The 21,905-nt window shown below is 34.2% G+C and overlaps 1 protein-coding gene across 1 annotated transcript in view; it reads right to left on the bottom strand.

Annotated features, from left to right (window-relative positions):
• Positions 1-21,905, bottom strand: part of LOC149770955 (uncharacterized) — a gene marked incomplete at its 3' end in the record, with an annotated part of 85,931 nt that overhangs the window by 51,369 nt on the left and 12,657 nt on the right. Inside the window, exons 4-8 of the mRNA XM_089948949.1 lie at positions 20,770-21,090; positions 17,460-17,780; positions 15,774-15,887; positions 8,378-9,052; positions 5,139-5,429 (exon numbers count right to left, since the gene is read on the bottom strand). Of these exons, the coding sequence (XP_089805075.1) occupies positions 5,139-5,429; positions 8,378-9,052; positions 15,774-15,887; positions 17,460-17,780; positions 20,770-21,090 (1,722 nt within the window). The remainder of the gene's footprint in view (positions 1-5,138; positions 5,430-8,377; positions 9,053-15,773; positions 15,888-17,459; positions 17,781-20,769; positions 21,091-21,905) is intronic.

The raw sequence follows: 21,905 nt of genomic DNA, 5'->3' as shown, positions 1-21,905 counted from the left end.
TTTGAGACTGAATTATGTCATCTAAAACTGATATGCTTGGATATGCTTGGAAATGCTTGGATATGCTTGGAAATGCCTGGCTATTGCTTGGAAATACTTGGATATGCTTGGATATTGCTCAGCTAAGTATTTATTTGCTGCAATCTTTTAGTTACAGTAATACTCATGCAATTTTTCACAACCCCATGCTTTGTGTTAAGGGACTTAATCCCGTCCACTTTTGCTTCGCAGTGTGGGGATTAATACCTACAAATCACCACCATGCTATTGCAGGCACGAAAATGGAAACTCAACCAAGGAGGCTCTATTATTACTGATTAACATTTGAATGGCCAATGCATGAAGACCACACACTGCAAGACAAAATGTTAAGAATTGTTTACAACCAAATAACATTTGAAAAATCAGTTATATTCATTTCTATCAAATATTTGGACAATAAAAAATAATTTCAGAAGTGTTGCATATTCAGTAAATGTATATTTAAAAAAGGTTGATCAATGTCTTTTGCAATAAATTTACGCATTTTAATCTATTCAAAGAAATCGGAATAAACTTATGCACTGACTTTACAAGAGGCACAGCTTGTTAAGCTTCTATTAAACAGCAAATATGTATCCTACTGTTCCAAAGGGAAAGTAATCCTCTGAGATATGGACAATTAAATTCCAAACTGACCACTGCTTTTGTTTAAAAAGACAATAAAACAAATAGAAAAGAATGAATTTACACTAAAATCTGAACCACATGCTTAGTCCTTAAGCAGTAATGGCATGGACACAAGGTTGAATATACACCACTCTGAAGTAGTTCAATTCTGATTGCATGTGTACTGTATGAGACTGACTATTTAATATATCAGACTAGAGGTTACTTTTTGACAAGGATATTTATCATCTTTCATCATAAATATGTTTTAAGAAAAATAAGGGGTGGTTTTTTGTATACAAATCAAAACAAGGCAATTATTTTCAAGCATATAACCCCACACCCTTTAGAAAATTAAATAATCCCTAAATAAAAACTTGGCTTCAGCAGATGTCAACAGAAATCACTGTCAACACATATATAAAATATTACTGAGGATTAGCATCCAAAGATATCAGTTTTGCCTTGGGAAAGGTGCATCATTATCGTACAAAGCAATCTGACTTGGCATGTTGTATTCTAACAGCCCCAATACTCCTGCCTTATCATCATAGAAAAAATAGTAAATCATATGGAAAAGATATGATAAAAGTCTAATCATAATACTGATCCTTTTCTTGCAATTATCTCAATGCAGATATTAAAGAATGCAGTTTCCTGTTTGCACTTTTTGGAGCATTATTTAGATAATAAGAATATGTTAAATAAATTCTTTGAATAGCATTTGGTATGTCTCTGTATGTGGCATATTGATTTACAGCTAAAGTTACAGTGGCTGAGTGGATGAAATGTATGACTTAGACACACACTTGACTTTGGCGCACGAGGTCATGAAAGCACGCCTACTAGCAGGAAAATTTCTTTCTTTTTCTTCCATGATGCTATAATGTCTAGTATGGTATTACTTTTCTTACCAACTTCTCTAGGTTTCAGTTACTGTATATGAAGATTTATAATCGGCTTATTCTTAATATTTTAATTCTGAAGATTGCCTACAAATATTGGCAGGTCAAACACTGAAAAAGATTTTTCTTTCATGAGACACAAACAATGGAATAGCCTGTGGTTATGATTCACTTAACCACAAGTACTTTATTTATTGTCAACATGATGCATGATGGCTAAGACAACAAGCCTGCAGGAAAGCCACTGTTGTGCTTTTAAAATATCAGTTCACACAGTTCAACCATAAACAAAACAAATCCTGCTGATGGTTTCTGATGTGCTAGGTTACAATTCTGCACATGAGCTTTCATCTTTGAAGTGTGCACATTGATCAACCTACACATATCTAAGATGACTTTTTTGCAACCATTTGTGATAAAAAGACACAATAAAACAGATGCTACTTTGAAAATGAATAGTTGTATAGTTTAACTTAAAATAAAGACATAAAATCTTAATACCACTTTATTAAGCAATAACTGCTGTTCTTGCATGTGCAAGCAGCAACTACCAGAACTATGCTTTCTTAAGTTTCAATAACCCTTCTATAATGCTGTGATCAGATGTAAGAAGGAATCATAATATTATGTTAATGAGAACTTGTGCATGGGGTAACAATGGGAACTTATGAGATTTTTTTTCAATTCAGTCAGCAGGGGTCAAGCTAGACTTGAGTTTTAGGGAGATGTGACTTCTTTTGGACAGAACAGGGAGAAGTGAGGGCCGAACAGGGAGAAGTGGGACCTGAACATATATATGTGTGTGTGTGTTGTTTTTATTCTCTTATTTTAATTATGCCATCTATTTCCCAGTATGTCTATTTGCATTTAACATTGGTTTTAAACCATACTTTATTTTCAAGTAGAACATTTTCTGAGTTCTATCTACATAAGAAATACATTTGGTACATGTTTAAAAACAGTATTCAGTGTATTATGAGTTATCATGCAGCAACTAGAGAATAAAAACAACTTTATAATTACAACTAAATACCACTTTTTATGCTAAAACCATTTGGCAGATGCAGTTTAATTCATAGCATTTGTGTGAACATGAAACTAACAATTCCTATATGACAACAATGACAACATGACTTAAATAGAGAACAACAGAAGCTATACACTTTAATGAATTTTAATTGAGTAACTAGATCACAGTATTGTAATTGCAAGTTAGCATAAATGCTTAATCAACTACCCTTAATCAAGAATTTTTCTTTTCACTTTCTGAAAGTTCATTATAAAATGGCACTTGAAAAGATTTCTAAATCTGTTCATCCTAATATCTTTGTTGCTGAAAAAACTTTACCATAACTATTCATAGACAACACTCTGAAGAATTCAAGTCAGTATATGAATGAACTAAACACTTTTTTCAAATGAACTGACAAAGCCAACATGCAAGTGTGTCTATTTGTAGAAAGAGGGGTTTTCTTAATGTAACCACTCACTTTATAGCTTCATTACAACAGTCCTTTGACAGGATTGCAACTGTAAATATTTTATTATCTGTCTACATACTTGGTGTAACATTAGGCACTGGTTAAATAGTATTTGCTTTGCTTTTGTTTTTTCTTTTCTTCGTAAACTCAGAATACAACCTAGACCTTACACCATCTTTTGAATTCCACAACATAGCATTGTCTCCGTATATTTCTGACAAACATATATGCATTTTAAAGCTAAATGTTTAATAACGTAATATTTAGTCTCTGCTCTTATGAATTGTATATTTTCCTGAATATATTTGCCCAATGGTTTACAAAATAAGACAATCTAATAAAACGGTACTTCCCAGAACAGCAATGTCCGCCATTACTTCCTCCTGACAGGTTCACTTATGATTTGATTGCAAACTGATTTTAATTAAAAAAATAGGCCTAATATATACACGGCAGTTAAAATATTCATGTTACTGATTCAATATTTCTTAAAACTCAAATTGCTATTTACATAAGTTTAAGTTTCGAAACACAAGTTTGTTTGTTTTTATCATCAAAGGATAACTTGCGGAAATCAGGTAGTAATAGTTGCTAACTTACTCAGGAAATGGTTAATGGTCAATCAGCCATCAAAACACATCTGTGAAAGTGCAAGAGTTTGTTTGTTGGCATAATTTATATCAACATCAACTATTTAATCGCTTTGAGCTATATATAACATAACGCTGGAACTAGCCTGATCAAGACAAGAGAGCATCTCAAAAAGGATGATCATTCAATGTTCCTCTAAAAAATCACAGTACGAAGTCACTTTCACTTTCCTAACAGAAGAAGGTGAAGTTTACATTTTTTAGGAGACTTAGTTGCCCACTTTGCCTGGGAGCATGACCCCTGAGTCACATGTATTAATGCAATTTCATTATTAATTTTTTTGAAAATATCATTCTTTCCACTGCAGGGAGTATAATATCATCCATTTTCATATGACCATTAAAAAAGTATATTGTGAAAACTGCAACAGAAGAAAAGTCATAAATACATTTTTTGATTCTGATAATAAGGTACTAAAAAAAAAAATAATTAAAATCTTCGAGCAAAATGTATATTAATACAGTTTGCTAGGCCTTGCCATTATGTTAATATTATCTAAAATATGATCTGGCATTATGTATTATAATTTACCTTTATCAGAACTAGGAAATGGTTATAATTAATGATCATGTTGTTTAGTTCATTATAAAAAATATAAGGAAACTGCTTATGACAGCGATAAATATGTAAATAAATATGTGCCTGCCTCTCTCTCTCTCTCTCAGCCTCTGTAAAGCATGCTTGCATGGCTAATAAACAGCAAACCAAGTCCGTACTATCAACACTAAATCCACTCCACACTGATCAGCGGATGCAACTCCACAAGAAAGTGTGGTGTGCTGAACTATTATCTGCGAGACACTGCAGCAACTCCAACAGGATGGATGGAGAGATGGGAGGTTTTTTCCTAAATCTGTTCTACCCACCCCTGTCAAAGAGTGTGGGTTTTAAAAATTGTGTGAGCTATACTGTACCTTAAAATCCACACTGACACAAACTAATTCATCATGATCAAGAAAAGGAAGAAAAGAAAAGCTAAAACAATTCAAGCAGCATTTCTAGTATTATTTTTCTATGTCTCTGACATTGATAATATCTGCCTATGTTCAAAGTAAAATGGTACACAGCTGTATTAATGAGCTTGTTTTGTGCTGAGATGAATGTACTTTTAGAATGTTCAATGGGCTCTGAAATAGCAGAACTACGAACTGTAACTTTGAAATTATCCTCTAAATATGAATATGCAACTAATTTTTTCTCTTTTACATTACAAAAAGATATTTATGACAGCTGCTTGGTAGGTTATTGTAAGACATACAATAGTTTCTATAAGATCCCTCAATTCTGAATATCTTATCTAACAATAATATTTAGTTGGAAATAAAAGCATCCTGTAATTCAAACTGTCACATGAAACTTTATTGGCACCTGTCAGATCAACTTATCATAAGCAGATCTCGATTTCAATCTAACTATATTCTTATCCTATCAACAGTTCAGTTGAAAATCTTACCTTTAGCTTCAGGTGACAAAATGTATACTGTTACTTGAACTGGACCCCTCAATTTGACTTTGGTTTCAAAGCATCCTCTCCTGATTAGTGTCCTTAGTCTCCTCCCAACAAAATCTTTATCCAATAATTCAACTTTCACGTCCTTCCAAGCACGGAGTTTAATAACAATTGACCTTTTCTCTACATCATTCAAGTCACTTTGGAATTGTCTGGCAAAATGATTCATCACTGCATTTTTTGCATATCTCATCCATCCCAGAAGAGTTCTAGAAGAGCCTTGGCCATGTTGATCTAGCACAAAAAAATTTATTCTGGAGTAAAATGCATCAATCACATTAACAAAATTATATTTAAGAGCTGCAGTGCTCAACAAATCTTAAAACCCGATGCCCGATATCAGGCCTCTAATGTATCTAAGTTAAGTGCCTGTTGAGCATGTGAAAAAAATTTCCTGAAAATTTTTTTGATTGTGATGATGAAATGTGGAATCTTACTTTCAAGTTGCTGAAAAACTAGTAAAGTATTAATATTTACCCCAAGTTAGACAAATGAGCCCAAAAAAATAAGGGACTGTTGCACTATTGTTGGAAAAGAACTTGCAGCAATTGATGATAATTTCTTCTTTTTACTGCCAAGTGTTGAAAGAATATCTCTGATATTCTTTGGTGCTATTTTCAAATTAGTGATACTGGATGTAAGATTGGCACAATTTTATTTAGGACAAAATAAACAACATTAGAAAACTTTTGGTGCAAAACTCATGCCAGTATGACCATCCAGGAGTATTACAGACAAGGAGATTTTGAATATGTTAACTGTGGCAAGCACACTGGATATCTGCAGGGCACAATGTTCATTTATGACCACAAATATCATAGCCAGACAGTTCATACAAACACTATGTTGATATAGGGATGAAGTCTGGAAGAGTAGTGATAGATGCCATGGTGGCAAAATTTGGTGTGAAATTGGCAACATTTTAATTCAGGAACAACTATACACAAAAAAAAAAATAATCTGGTGAAAACCAAACATCACTTTAACTTTCAATTTAGGAGTAGCAGCTATATTCGAGGTCAGAATTGCACCATTTTAATTTATTACCAACTAGATTTCATAATTAGTCATCTAGTGAAGATTCCATGTCAATATGACATTCCATTTAGAAGCTTAAATCATAACAAGATCTTCAAGCTGGTTACCATGGACATTATCTCTGCAATATTTTCATGTATGACCAACTAAACATCATAGGGAATCTTTTAATGAAACCCCTGTGTCAATATGACCATTGATTCAGGAAGTGTAGCAATTACAAAATTTCCAAGATCTCAGCCATTGTGGTGGTCATATTAGACGTCAGATTAACACCATTTTCCTTCAAGACAAACTAAACACCATAAGAAGCCTTCTGGCAAAAACTTTTCATGTTAACGTGACTTCCCATTTAGGAGGAGTGACAAAATGGTTTCCAAGAGGGCTGTCATGATGGCCATATTTGAGGTCAAAACAGCACCATTTACATATAGGACAAAATAGATTTTATCATTAGTCTTCTTGTGTAAACTTCTGGTCGATATGATTTTCCATTCCTTTTAAGCAGCAATAAAAACAATGGAGGCCATCCTGGACATATCAATACCATGTTCATTTAGAATAGACTAGATATCATAAGTCTTCTGGTGATAACCCAATGTCAATATAACTTTCCATTTAGGAATAGTGATAGTAATGTTTTCAAGATGTGGCAGACATACAGCATGTCAGAGACTTACAATTTTCATGTAAGACCAACAAGACACCCAAATATAGTCTTCCAGTCATACCACTATTTGATATGACTTTCCATTCAGGGGGAGTAGCAATAACAAGATTTTCAAGACTGCTATACTTGTGGTGGCCATATTAGCTGTCAGATTGACTCCATTCTAATTTAAAACCAATTAGATTTCATTGAAAACCCCATCATGGCATGTTGATATGGCATCTATTCAGGGAGGATAGGGATAGCAAGACTAACATTGGTGGCTGTATTTGATGTCAGAGTGGCAGTGTTTTCATTTAGTACCAACTTGACAGCACAGATTTTTTGGGTTAAAGCTCAATGTTGATATGATTATCCGTTCAGAAGTAGTGATAACTTGATATTCAAGATATTCAATATGGTGGCCATATTGGATATCCAAGTGGCACCATTTTCATTTATGACCAACCACACATTGGGATGAATGTGTGAATAAAACTTTCATGGCAATCCTCAAAGTATTTTAGGAGGGAAAGCAATAACAAACTTGTGTTACCCAACAGACTTCTGACAATAGAAGACAAATGATGATCAACAGGCTATCCCGTATGCTCTTCTGGTCTATCACCAGTAGAGCAAGAAATTTTTAACAAAAATATTACTAAAGATAAATACAGAATATTAATGACCTTGCATACATATAGTATGAAAATATATCTGCATGTTCTTTTCTCCTGTGAAATACAAATGCATATTGGAAAAAAGATCTGAAAATGAAAAAACGAAAATGCCAACTGACTGGTGTAAAATACTGATATAAAGTCTATAGTTTCAAATTAGTGACATCAAGTATTCAATTACATCCAGAAATATGGTACTTTTAGAGTAACCTTTGATATTGTTAGGAGACAAGGTCTGTGATGTATGTGACGGGACAGAACAACCCAAGTACTTCTGCACAGAATTGTCAGGCAGGAAGCATGTGAAAATAACCCATCATCATCCTGATCTTTATAAAAACATTTCAAATAAAAAATCAGAACAAAGTGTTTCACTCTTTAGGATATATATTCTACTGTTAAATTTACATTTAATTCAAGTTCAAGGTAATTGGCAGATTGTTGTTATTAGTTAAATAAAACATTGAAGATCTATACTCGATGGAAATAAAATGCTAACTTAAGTAATCAACTGCAGGATAAATTTAGTATTTTAACTGCCTAGATAAATACCATTTGCATCCAAATGCATACTGACTCTTTACTACTTATTTATTTCCTGATTTGCAAACATTTTTAAATTTGCTGATTGTGTGTGCTACACTAGGGAAACTGCCACTATCATATTCAGAACAAATTTAATTTTCATATTTAGTACCCTTCTGTGCTTCTTTCCCTCTATTGTCATTCAAATAAAGCACACGTGACTAAAAAGATAGAAAGATAAATGGTACTACTCTGGATTACACAAAATTTATAAATTAGGCAATATTTACCTGAGCAGACTTCATCTACATCCATGGATATGATTTCACCAAGTTTCATTTCTTGAGTTTTGTCCGTTTGGGGTAAAAGCCTTTTGAAGATTTCATCATTTATTTTCCTCTCCTTGCCTGGATCAATGCTCTCCTCTCTGATTAAGTCCATTCTGCTCCTAATATCATCAATGTCCTTTTCATCAAGCTGAACTGAAAGTCTTGAAATAGCTCCATGAATGTTGTCCCATTTCTCATTAAATTCGAGACCACTCATACCACCTGCCTTGCGATAGAACACGAGATTTTCTGATGCATGCAAAAGCCGAAGAATATCTGCCCCTGTTGACCTGTCATTCTTACTAGGTAGTTCCTTCCATCCATTTGGTGGTTTTGTAATTTGGCAGAGATATATCAAGAGTATGCAAATCGTAGATATATCCAGATTTTTTGGTGTAGGTACATCCCCTATAGTGGGTTGCAGAATATCTACTTGCCATTGCTTGATAATACATCTGCTGCAGAGCATGTTCACTTCTCTTTCCTTTGATTTCAAAAACAGTTGAAGGTCACCTTTAGCTGAATACTGTTTTTCTAAAAAGGACTGAAGGGTAAGCTTACCTGGATCCATTACTAACAAAAAGAAGCGACAGAAATGTGTCATTTCAGCGTCTTTTGCATCAACCATGGCAGTTTCTGAAACATCAAAATGTAGTGGTTTGCGAATATAAATCCAAATATAATTATATAATACATGTCACTACTGTTTAGTTTACTCTATCTCCACAATAGAAAACCTCATCCATACTAGATGCACCATCCTCTTGCTTTAGAATTCACAGAACACAAGCAATGACCAAGTCTGATTCCATGTCATAGGCCCAAGTGCAATTTTGCATCCTCATTCTTTTCTAAGAATTGGTTTAATGAAGGACACCAGAGCTGGGTGGGAGCAAGTTATCTAATAGTGACAGTTATCACATAATCTAATTAGATTGCCCCCCCCCCAACCCCCCACCCCCCAAAAAAACAACAAGGAATTGAATTTTATTATTAGTAATAAATAATAGTGACCTGTCACTATTGTTTAGATGAAATGTCAGTAAGGACGGAGGCTAATGGACTGTAAAGGAGCAAAATTGTTAACAATTCCTCACTTTGTTGCCCATCAACTTGACTGTTTGTCACTGTTTGTTCAGCAACTATTGGAACCAGAGAAAACTAACCTTGATTTTGGTTCATTAAGAACCAAAGATAAAAAGTAAAGGTCAGGTGTGATCACTAGAATGCAGCCTTCCAAAGATGAGTGATACAGATAAGCTCCAGAAGTAGCATTAGCTCTTACTTTATCCACTTTTATTCACATGAATGAGAGGTCTCTCAGTAACTTAACAATAAGCTTTCTTATGGTGATCAAAATCCATCTAGAGAAGGTGAAAGCTGAAATATAAGCTAACTTTATGAAGAGAAAAAACCGTTTCCCACCCTCGCTTTAGCAACTGCTAAACAGAACCTACTTGGGCAAAGGAATCCATCTTGATTATCCTCAGTAAAGACATGACTAAAACTGAGGGTATCTATCGAAGATGGCAGTAATGATGGAAGTTGGCCTATGCAAAAGGACCTGGCTGATGTAACTGAGAAACAAGTTTTAATTCCCACTGAAGCATAAACATTCCTTCTCTATTGATAAAACATACAGTATGCTTCTTCTTCACACTGATGATACAGCTAGAAGAAAGATGGTTTTAAGCTTAAGAATTAAAACGAAGCCTCATTCAATGGTTCATAAGGGTTTTTTGTCAAGGCCCACAACAACAAAAAATTCAATCTTGGTACCAATTCAGAAATAGGTCTCTGCAGTTCAAAGTACTTACTACCAACTGGTCTTTTACTATAATGACACAGTAGATCTGATAGAGAGGTGAGCAAATGATGTCAAAGAAATCCTTACTCGCGAAGCTGCTACATCTCGGAAGAGTCGAACCTGCAAGGAGGAAGAATGAACCCTATAGCTGAAGGCAGAGATGAGCGGTCTCAATGCTGAAAAGCGCACTGTTCATCCCTTATTCTGTCTTGTCACTTCTATATAAGATATCATCAACATCCTGTTCCACACCACTATGGGGTGTACCGGAAGGAGTACTGGACCTGGAACATTTCCTCCTTGTTAAAGGCCAGGAAGCAGAGACATTTATGTTCTGTGACTCATCTTGAATGACCAATGTTGCCCTAACTGGTGCCCTTTCTTTAGGACAGGAAAGTTTCTAGTGCCTCTTACACCTCTCAGGGCAAATGGACTCACCCTCTCCTTCTGTGATGACCTCTTCTATATAATGGGTGGTTGTGGAGAATCTCCATATATCGAACGGATTAAAAAGAGAAACTGGGGGCTGAGAAGACTTTTGTTTAATCTCCAGTCCCAGTAGCTTGCATAAATGCAGGCTCTGTCTATGTAATATGGTAATCAGATAAGGTGGAGGTAGAGGGAAGTTCACTGTTCCCTGACCCCATACTTAGATTTGGCAATTTGTGTTCTTGATGCATGGTATCCAGTGCCTGGCATCTGGCAATCTGTTTCAAGCCAGAGTCCAGCATCATTAACAATGACTGGTGACTGGTCAATGACCTGTGACCTAAACTCAGTGGTGATCTAAAGCTATGGGAAGAACCTAATTTAGAGCAAAGCGGTTTAGAACATCATATTATCCCCTGCCAATCACCTGACTTGGTGAAGGGGATGGCAATCATAATAAGGCTCAGTTCTACCAACTCAGTGGGTATGACTCTGTGCCCTGGGAAATGCTTCAACATCCTCCATTAGTCCAGGGTGGGTGGGGATAGGTGGGGGCAGTGTAATTGATCCCGCAAGCTTGAAGCCATTAACAACAACTGTTGCCTTCTTAAAGAACACACGATCTTTATTGGAGATGTTGCTGCTCTTCCCTCTTTATATTCAGGAGAGCATGATCAACCCTTTAAGAAGTAGCTGTTTCCTCCTCAAGTGGTAACAGTAGTTATCTCCTGAAAGAGCCTGTCTCTCCCTATTTTTTGGGGGGAATTTCATTTAATTCCAGTTAAGGTATGTGTACTCTGAGATCTTAAGAATTCAGATCAGGAGAAAAGATTCATCTCTTTTCTCCTTTTATAGGTATGCTTGCTCTTGGCTAGGTCTCAGGTATCAATGGACCATACACTATAGAATGGACATCCATCCATTCATGCATACTAAGTAAATAAAAGACATGTGGTGTGACTGTCCCAAGATTTATTAAACCCACAATTACCGACACTGTGTGGCATCTTAAAAGAAACTGCTAAATACATGACATTTTGTGGATGACAAAAACAAATGATGATGTACAATAACAACAGTTACATCAGCCTCACTGTTATCCTTACTACTGATAAATAATTGAAAATGTCAAAGTTTATTTGTATATTAAACAAACTGTAAACATAGGAACATCATATATGATATATATTAATGCAACAAGCATTAAATAATGAACAGATGATGTAATCACTACTAAGGTCATTTAGGAGATTAATTCGATGTAAATAATTCACATCACACTTTTTGTTTTTAGAAATATTATCTAAGATATTTCCTCAACAATAAACTCTCTTTACGATATTATGGTCAAGGTCTATTTTGTCTTTAGATGGTAGACCATATAGAGAATCATAGGCAGTATTTTCATTGATTTACTTGATAAAGTAATAACATTGTTACAAATAACATTGCAGCATACATCATCTCCATTAGATAACAGTACATATGACACTCTGGCTAAAGATTTATGACAAAAAAACAAAAAGTGATTGGAATAATAAATTAATATGCAAACAAGAGACCTAAATAGGCAAGAGATCACACACCTGATGGTCATTTGCCTAATAGCCAAAGAAATTTATTCCCTTTTATATTTTCTCATAGGGGTGTGATATATGCATTAGTTGCTCTTGCTGTAGGTCTAATGACATTTTTCAACATATGACAGGCCATATGGCAGCCAGTATATATTGGTGAAGAATCTGCAAAAAAAACAAGAACCGCTTTCCACAGGAAGATACTGTCAATCCTTATTATGTCCCACATTGGCCAAGCCTGAGACTCTAACCTATGCAATCTGAGGCAAGATGTGGAAGTTATCTGCAAAGTTGAGCACCATACACCACTTGGCCACCCAAGCTCCTCAGCACCAATTGTACAATATTAAAACAGCTTTCTATCAGGTCAGGTAACTCTCCATCAAATTTAGCCACATTCTGCTGAGTAAGTTTTGAGAAGAATTTATAGGAATGTTATTTATTTGTCGTAAATAATTACAACTCTTAACTGTTGATGAATAAAATGGTCATATTTTATGGCAGATAAACATCATTTAAACAAATTTTAAATACTATCCAGCTAAAATGCATTCTGTAAAGTGTGGTCGAATTCTGAAGAGCAGTGTTTTACAAGATGTCCTTTAAAGTTTTTATAATGTCAGTAGTGATGGGCATATTTCATGGTGCATAATGTAAACAAATTGAAAGATCTTCAAGCACAGATAATTTCTGTCAAATTTAGTAAATTCAGTTTAGCACTTGTTGAGAACAAGTGGTTGACAGTTATTTTTTTCTTTTTAGTAATGTGACCATTTTCGATGACATATTGGCATCCATTTTTAAAAATCTGATAAACACTTGATGACAGGCAGGTGGAAAAGTGATCAAGTGGATTTGGCAGAGGACTTCAAAAATTACTATTCTTAACTGTTGCTAAATGAAAGATGATGGACCATGCATGATATAAGAAAATGATGCCTAATGAATGATGGACAGTACTGGACAATACAACCATGAATATTTAAGGTCAGCTATGCTAAAACCTAAATATTTCCAGCTATCAATATGTGTGTATGTTGTATATCTATATCTATATATATATATACAATCATGCTGGACTGGGCTTCCAGCATGAAGCTATTATGCAACCTATTTACATACAACAAGCATGAAAAATATAGGCATGATGAATAAAAGCAATGTACTGACTGGTAACACTCTTGAGCTGTATTGAAAAATTTATTATATTCAGTAATAAATGGACTAAATATGTTTAAAATGTGATTAAATTTCTGGGAAAAAAACAAGATCATTTTCAAAAAGTTATTCTACCATCAAGTTTGTTTTTCCATTTTGCACTCAACAATCTACTGTAAGCTAGAAAAAAAGAAACTACTTTGTATATTTGTTAATTTTTGCAAGGGATTTTATGCAAAGTTTTAAACTCAACTTGTCTGAATTGATTTGGGGGCAAAGTTTATAATATTCCACATGTATGCGACACCATTAAAGACATCAAGCCATATATAGGATCAAGTTCCAGTTTTTGCAAAGTCTGCAGGGTTATATTTCAATCTACAAAACTGACAAATATCATCTAAATCATCTCTGCAAATGATTAAACTGTACAATGATAGAAACTAATTTATCCAGTGATTAAATGTCACTCACAACATAAATAACTAGTAATCACAAATACAGAAATATCTTATTAAATTACATTAACATGTACATAACTAATTGTACAAATATGTGTCAACTCTTTCTGTGTTTTATTTGACACAGGGCACAGACCAGTGTAGTAAAGCACATGGATATATACATGCACACAAGTCATAATTCATGGTCATCAATCACCTGCATTTGTTTAACATTAATTCTCTGACGTAAATGAAAAGAAGCAAAATGTAAGCAAGCAAATAAGTCATTTTATAGTATGTATTTCATGAGTGTTTTGTAATTCTCTTTGCTATTATCAGTAACAACCACAACTGTACTTTCAATATCGAAAAGTGTGATAGCCATCGGGTTACAGGTATGTGTAATAAGTCTGTCAGTCAAGGGATTGGATTGACTGGAAGAAGACCAATATGGCAGCCCTCAGATAACTTGCACATCTTGCCTCAGTTTGCATAGGTTTGAGTCTCAGCCCTAGGACTGGTCTGCCTGGTGTCAGGATAACGTGTCTCGGTGGAACATCATGCTAAATGTCTGCGGCATGATGCCCCAGAGCTAGACATAACTATACACTGCCTCACTGCAGACATCATAATGATATGACTACAAAATTGTTAGAGCTAAGTTAAAAATCCAAATCACACAGAAACAAAGATGTAACACTTGTTGCATCTTGATTAGTTTTCATGCAACAAGAGAGCTACAATGCAATAGTTCAATACAATGTCAATGCTGTGATCAATTGTGCATACGATATTAAATTGCCTATTTTAGCTCAAATAAACACTTTTTCAGTATAACAGCTTGCTTCTGAACATTTAAATGACACTTTGTAAAGTTAATAATATGTAACTTTAAACTCATTATGTACTGTAAGTGATATTTTTTACTATACCACACACACACCAATTAGGCCAATATGTATGACCAATAGCCCTTAATGACACAATTTAACAACCATATGTTATGTCAAAGGTTTTGATGATTTGATTCAAGTGTGTTTATTTAATTATTAACCCCACCATCAGCAAGTAACAGGAACAGACATTGTTTATACAATCACTGGTTACAATATGGTCACATAGCTTTAAGCTTTCCACACACATGATCATGTGAATAATTTACAACTTCAATGTGCAACTAGAATTTGACCAATCTGAGACTGATAAATTGACACACCGCTAAATTTGTGAAGGTGGATCTGTTTTCCAACTGACTGTATTTTTATACAAGATTTTTTTAAATTTTCTTATTTCTGGACAGACTGTTTCCAGATTATCAAGGCAAGTTTAATATTAATTTTACAATCTGGCCCCGATTTGGATTTCTGGATCCAGTGCAAGATTTCTGGATTAAAGGAGCAAATTTACATTTCTGGTAAGATTGTTTCCAGACATCAATGCAAGTTTAATATTAATTTTACAATCTGGCTCCGATTTGGACTTCTGGATCCAGTGCAAGATTTCTGGATTAAAGGAGCAAATTTACATTTAAGAATTCTGCTCCCACTAAAATATGTCCAGACAGTGAGGTTTCCAAATAAACGGAATTCAGATTAACAAGGTTTTTCTGTATATGTAAGTTAGGCCATGACATTTAAATTATTTTATAAACCACATTAAAGAAGTCATAATGAGCAATATCATATTAGACAGTTTATACAATAATTTTTTAAAAACTGAAGAGGCAGCAAGAACAAATTGATATCTGAGATAGAGAGTTTTAATATGTTTAATAGTGGATAAATGATAAAATGTTGCAGAAGTGGTCTTGGACTGACTGATGAACGGCATGGAAAGACATGCATATGTAATGTGTACCTGCATACATACATACAGACATACAGACATACATACATACATATGAAGGCTTACATACATACATTGGTCCACTTGTACCCACATACCTTTATGTACAACAGTATTGTCCAGTGTTGAGCATGGATTGGGAATTTCATTATCTTTCATCACATTATTGTTGTCTTGCATAGCCTGATCAAGTGTTGCAGTCATGGAAACTTCTTAAATATAGAAACAAATTGACTGCTTGAACATTACAGTATGTACATTTTCATACTGGCAATGACTTCACAAAAGATTTTAAAATTGTCACTGAAAACTTTGTGGTAGAAAACAAAAATTAGAAAACAATCTTATGCTCTTATGGTCCTGAATAATGACCAAAAGTGAGTGCAGAGAAAATGGCATCTAACTCTGCTGCTGACCATAACTAAGCTTATTTTCTAGTAAACGAGCGATGACTATTTGCCAGCCAGTCTCATAGGAAGTTATGATTGCTACATATGTAGGCACATTGATGTATATTCAATAGCACAAAGCTTTAGATTCAGAAAAACAACTGACACTCAAATTAAAGCAAACATCCAAAGGACAAAAGTAAAAGTAACAGATCAAAAATCTATAGTGCAATCTGATGAAGATGTGGTTATCTCAACCAAATAAACTTTAAGCAATCTAGTTCTTTGCTTTTCAGACTATAAAGTGGGAGATATGATGCTTAAATATGAAACAATAAATATTGACTACCTCGAGTACCACACAATAAAAAAACTAAAATTGGTGGTGATATATTGAATACCTGACCATAACTTCCCTACATGTAAAATGTTTTACCATGTGATGCACCCTGAGGGATTCAGAAACCTGGATGTCCCTTCTATCTTACAGTACCACAAACAAAAGTAAGCAAGCAGTTCCATTTGTTCTGGTGTCTCTGTTAAAATGAATCTAACAAATCTATACTCTGTCTCTTACCACCAACAAGACATGTATTTAGCACCATCTACATCCTTGGTTACAAAATGTGGGTCATTTTTTCCTGACTACTATAATGACATTATAGAAAACACATACAACTAAACACTCCCTGCAATACATTATAACTGTTCAAAAGTGATATGACAATAAAGGTAAATCCAACCCAAAACATTTGCATTAGAAGGATTCATACTCAGAATCATGGACCTACTCCCACACACAACAGCCACCAAGATACATATACAAATTCCACTGACATATTTGTTATTTCTTTCAAATTCAACTTACACTAATTATTCTCAACAGTAATTAAAAAATGACCTCATAAATGAATCAATAAGAATCTCACATTTTTTCTTCAGGATTTTTATGTATTAAAGAGATTAAAAGTAAGCTATAATTTGGGACTTTTGTCATCATTTTGCCAACATGGCACAGTATACAAATTTGAACACTGTGAACCACAAGTATTTAAGCTACTATTTCATGATAACCGATACATCAATAATTAAACATCACTTCATTCTTCAGGGTAAAAAAATAATCTCTTGTGCTATTTCTACCAGGTAAGAAACTTTAATTATCAATGCTATTGTTTCAAAGATTAATGTATGATAGTAAAATTAATCCCATGGCCTTTGCCTTGTCTCTGACCCCAATTTCTTATCCCGAGGATGGAATTTTCCTATTCAACACCAATGTATATCAAGGATTCTACTGCTCTTTTATCATAAATCAATATCAAAATTACCTGATTTATATGACTGAAAGATTCACTCAAAAATATGGAACTATGTTATATACAAATTACTTACCACATCTCAACGTCTTCCACTCTTTTAACATATTTTCTTCCAAAACATGTTCAAGCACAGACTCAACATCCAAACTGTGCAACTGCACCTTTCTAAACAAAGCAGAAATCTTGTTGTCTGACTGATTTATCACTGAGTGGTCACAGATGCTAATTAACAATTTTGATAAAAGTTGATCATTTATGCTATCAACATAGTCTGGACTGTCACACAGACATCTTTGAAAGAACGAAATTTCATTATCTGTCAGCTTGTGGCTGTTTTGGGATGTCATGTGGGCATTTTTTCCCTCCACTCCATACTGTTCAACTTGTCTGTATGCTATAAAAGATAATATAACTTTATTATTTTTCATCATTATTTTTCATTATTAATTATAACAAAAGACAGAATGTTCCATATCATAAACTGGTATCTTACTAATGTTGAATGAAAATAATAATACCGGTTATAGTTACATATTTTTCATATGGACACTACTGATCATCATCACTTCGTTTTTAACTTACTGTTCCTAAATCATAAACATGAAAAAGCTTCATCTACCTGCATTCATACATTTTTCTTCCTACTCAGATATAATAAATAGGTGTTTAAAATGCATGCAAAAGCAGTCAAATATTTTGTTCTATACTAAATGAAATAAATGTCAAAATACTCAAAAGAAACAAAATGCATCTATCTGTTTTTAAATCCCATCATGCATTCAGATCTTGCTTTGAAAAATTACTGATGGATACAAATCCATACATGTAGAAAAGCAGGAAACTGGCTGACTTGTGCGTGTGTGTGTGTGCATATATATATATATATATATATAATAGACACACACACACACAAAATTATATGACAAATAACAGTCCTTTCAGGGTAAAGCTGAGGACTGCATGTCAGGGATTGATAAAAATATGCAACAAATTAACAATGAATAGTGCAAAAATAGTTTTTAACTAAGTGCTCTGGACTCTCATTGTCTTTGTCAAAAGAAAAAACAAAACAGAAACAAGACAAACAATAAAGATGTAATAAATCATTGAAATTACATTTACATTGCCATGTCTAATGTAGGTATTATTTGAATCTGTTCGAGGTTGCACCAAACTGGTTTTGATTTGAAACCACTAAGACATGACATCATTTAGTCTGTGTTTTGTATTTGCTTTTGACAAAGACTCAATGAGAGTCAAAAGCATTTAGCTGGTTAACAAGAACCACTAGAAGGAACAGATGCTCAAATGGGTGAATAGAATTTGCATAAATTCAAGATAAGACTATTTCCATAATGGTCATATTGGACATCATAAGCAATGTTTTAATTTGAGAGCAACAAGACATTATAAGAATTCTTTCAAAAACTGCATGCTAATATAACTTTCCATTTTTGGGGGAGTAACAATAACAAGACTTTCAAGATGGCTGACTTGATGGCCCTATTGGATATCAAATTTGAATCATCTCCATTCTGAACCAACAAGACATAAAGACATCTTCTAGTAAAAGCACAATGTCATGAGAAGAAGCCATAATAAGGGTTTTTGCTTCATTCTGGTGGCCACACTGCATGTCTGACCCGCACCATTTTCATTTAGAACCAATTAGACTTCATAAGAAGACATTTAGGAAAAATTCGATGTTGATAAAACTACCCATTTAGGAAAAGTAACAATAGCAAGATTTTCAAGATGGCAACAGTAGCAGCAATGCATGAGCTGCACCATTTTATTATGGCCAACTAGACATAATAAATAAGGGCTGAAAACCCAATATGAATATGACTTTTATTCATGAGGAATAACAATTTTCAAAATGGTTGCTGAGAAAAATATATTTGACATCAGACGCAACATTTTTATTTAGGGCCAACTAGAAATCACAAAAAGTCTTCCTGTGAAAACCCCATGTCAAAATGTCTTTACATTCAGGAGAAATAGTGAAAAGATTGTCAAGATGGCTACTGTGGCAGTCATAATGGATGTCATATTGACACCATTTTCATTTAGGACCAATAAGACATCACAAAAAGCCTTTAAGTGAAAACTCTATGTTGATAGGACCATCCTTTCATAAGGAGTAGCGATAACAAGGTTCTCAAGATGGCTGCTGTGTTGGCCATACAGGACATTGCAGTTGCACCAATTTAATTTATTATGAACCAGACTATGAGATGAATGTGTGTGTAAAGTTTCATGGTAATTCTCAGAGTAGTTTAGGAGTAGTGATAGCATGCTAATAGGTGGACAGGAAGACAGACCATCCCACTGGGTCTTCTGGACTATGACCATTAGAGCTATAAGCAAGTGTTGCTCTGTCCTTCATCAGTTAAATATGTGTGTGCATGTGTATGTGTGTCTCTCTCTTTAAATTGATATTATACTTCAAGTTTTGATCTTGCTATATCTAGTTTTATACACCCTGCATTTGGTATACATTACTGATCTGTCTGATACCGAGCAATAACTTGAGAACTTCTTCAATAATATGCATTTAAATTTTATTGCGTACCAGTATTCAAGGGTTATTAAATAGTGTAGTTGTGGTTCAGAGGAAACTAATTTAATTTATGTGATACTTGCCTGTTATTACTGCATTGCTGTATCTTTTCCTGGTGCTAGTCACCAGTCCAAGATAATTATTGCCAGCCTAGAGGTCTAGATTTAAAACACACAAAAAAGATAGCAGCCTGAAATATTAGTCAACTTCCCCTCATTCAAAATATCATCCTTCTTTGATTTGGGTATAGACCGAAATGATATCAGAGCAGGCATGGAGATGAGAGTTGGGCAGTAATATCAGGTAAGTATAGCATAATTAAAATTAGTCTGATACAAAATAGTGTTATTAATGCATTGTTGAATTTGGCAGCCAAGAGTAATGCTGATCACCTAAAATAAGCTGTCAAGTGAACTTGCCATAGCTGTCAACTGGGTACTCTACTGCAGCCTGGAGGATGGCTTGGCACCTTGCTAGACTCACATAATTGGGCCTAGTGATTTTTGCTGCAACACTGATCAAAGACAGAGCAAAGAGAAAGTAGATTGACACTGCCAGTATTCAGCTTTCATGACCTCATACAATGAATAATTATTAGGAAAGGCCCAAGACAGAATAATAGCAATAACCAAGGGAAAGAAGGACAATATTCTAAATGACAGAAGTCAACTAGGTATCAGAGGGAGTAAACATCATGAAATGTGTTACTACTATTAAACTGAGCAATATCTTTAGAAGACATATAAAACTCAGAGATTGTATTTTTATTACATATTTAGGATTTTACAAACTGAAACACTTCAGGTACTTTGAATCTTACCTGTCCTTTCTGCTTCAGTCACTGCCATTTGAGATATCTTTGTTGCCATCGCTGGATGGTAGATGCTAAGTTGATTAAGAAAGCATTTCAACATCTCTGTTTTTTCAGGATCTACACGAAGAATCTTCTTAAGAAGCGTGTCAATGAGGCATCTTCTTGGCTTTGTAGTGTCTTGTAATCTTTCGTATTCATCCTCACTGATCATCTTCCTAGCTAGGAGACTTTTTGCAATGGCCATTAAGCTCCTCCTGGTCATATTAGACTTCAACTCAGGATACAGTTTAATGACACATATGATAAAATCATAACCATTGGCAATTTCTGCAAATACAACAGAGTTTATTAATTGCTGTAACTATGGATTTCAACCATTCTAGAAACAAGAATTGCTTTTGCAAATGTGTGAGGCATTTGAACATGAAGCTGATATGAATACGTATGGAGGTCCTTGTCCATTTCCTTTCATTATTGACATTCTGATAATGTTGTTCCCCTCAAAAAAACGTTTTATTTCCATCATATTTATGAGGCTGGATAATAACAACTGACATCTGAAGTAAAGATGTTACAATCAGATGTAATTTTCATTGCCAAAGTTTCTTCTTGTTTATGATGAAAAGAACCTTAATATTCACTTTATCCTCATCTGTTAACTGTACTGTACCTATAAATAAGCATAAAACGTCAAAATCATACTCTCTCTTCACTGAATATAAGATTCCTCTAGAACATGTTTAATCACCCTTTCTTAAACTGTGTCCCGCTGTCCACTCCTCAGGGAAATATTTAAGTCATGTAATTCATGAAAATTAAACTACCATGGTAAATAGATTTTAAATACAATGTGACTACTGACCATAAAGAAATGTCTTGGTGCTATAAAATACCAATTTTGAGAGGATAATTTAACTATCTTAAGTCTCAACACATCTAAATATCTTGGCATAAAAGACTGTCAAAGAATGATCAGGATCTGGTGACTTAAAAAATGAATCACAAGCCCTGACTAAAATGCCACGCACCCTGACTCCAATATCTGTATGCCCAAAATAGCTATATTTTGTAAATACTATTTGCCACACCATGTTGCAAATGCTACACTTCAAATATGAAAAGATAAAACCAAAATCTTATAA

Source organism: Sinohyriopsis cumingii, unplaced genomic scaffold, assembly GCF_028554795.1.
Source record: "Sinohyriopsis cumingii isolate HCF-2022 unplaced genomic scaffold, ASM2855479v2 utg002196l, whole genome shotgun sequence".
NCBI classification, from domain to species: domain Eukaryota; kingdom Metazoa; phylum Mollusca; class Bivalvia; order Unionida; family Unionidae; genus Sinohyriopsis; species Sinohyriopsis cumingii.
This window is presented reverse-complemented; position numbering and strand designations above follow the sequence as displayed.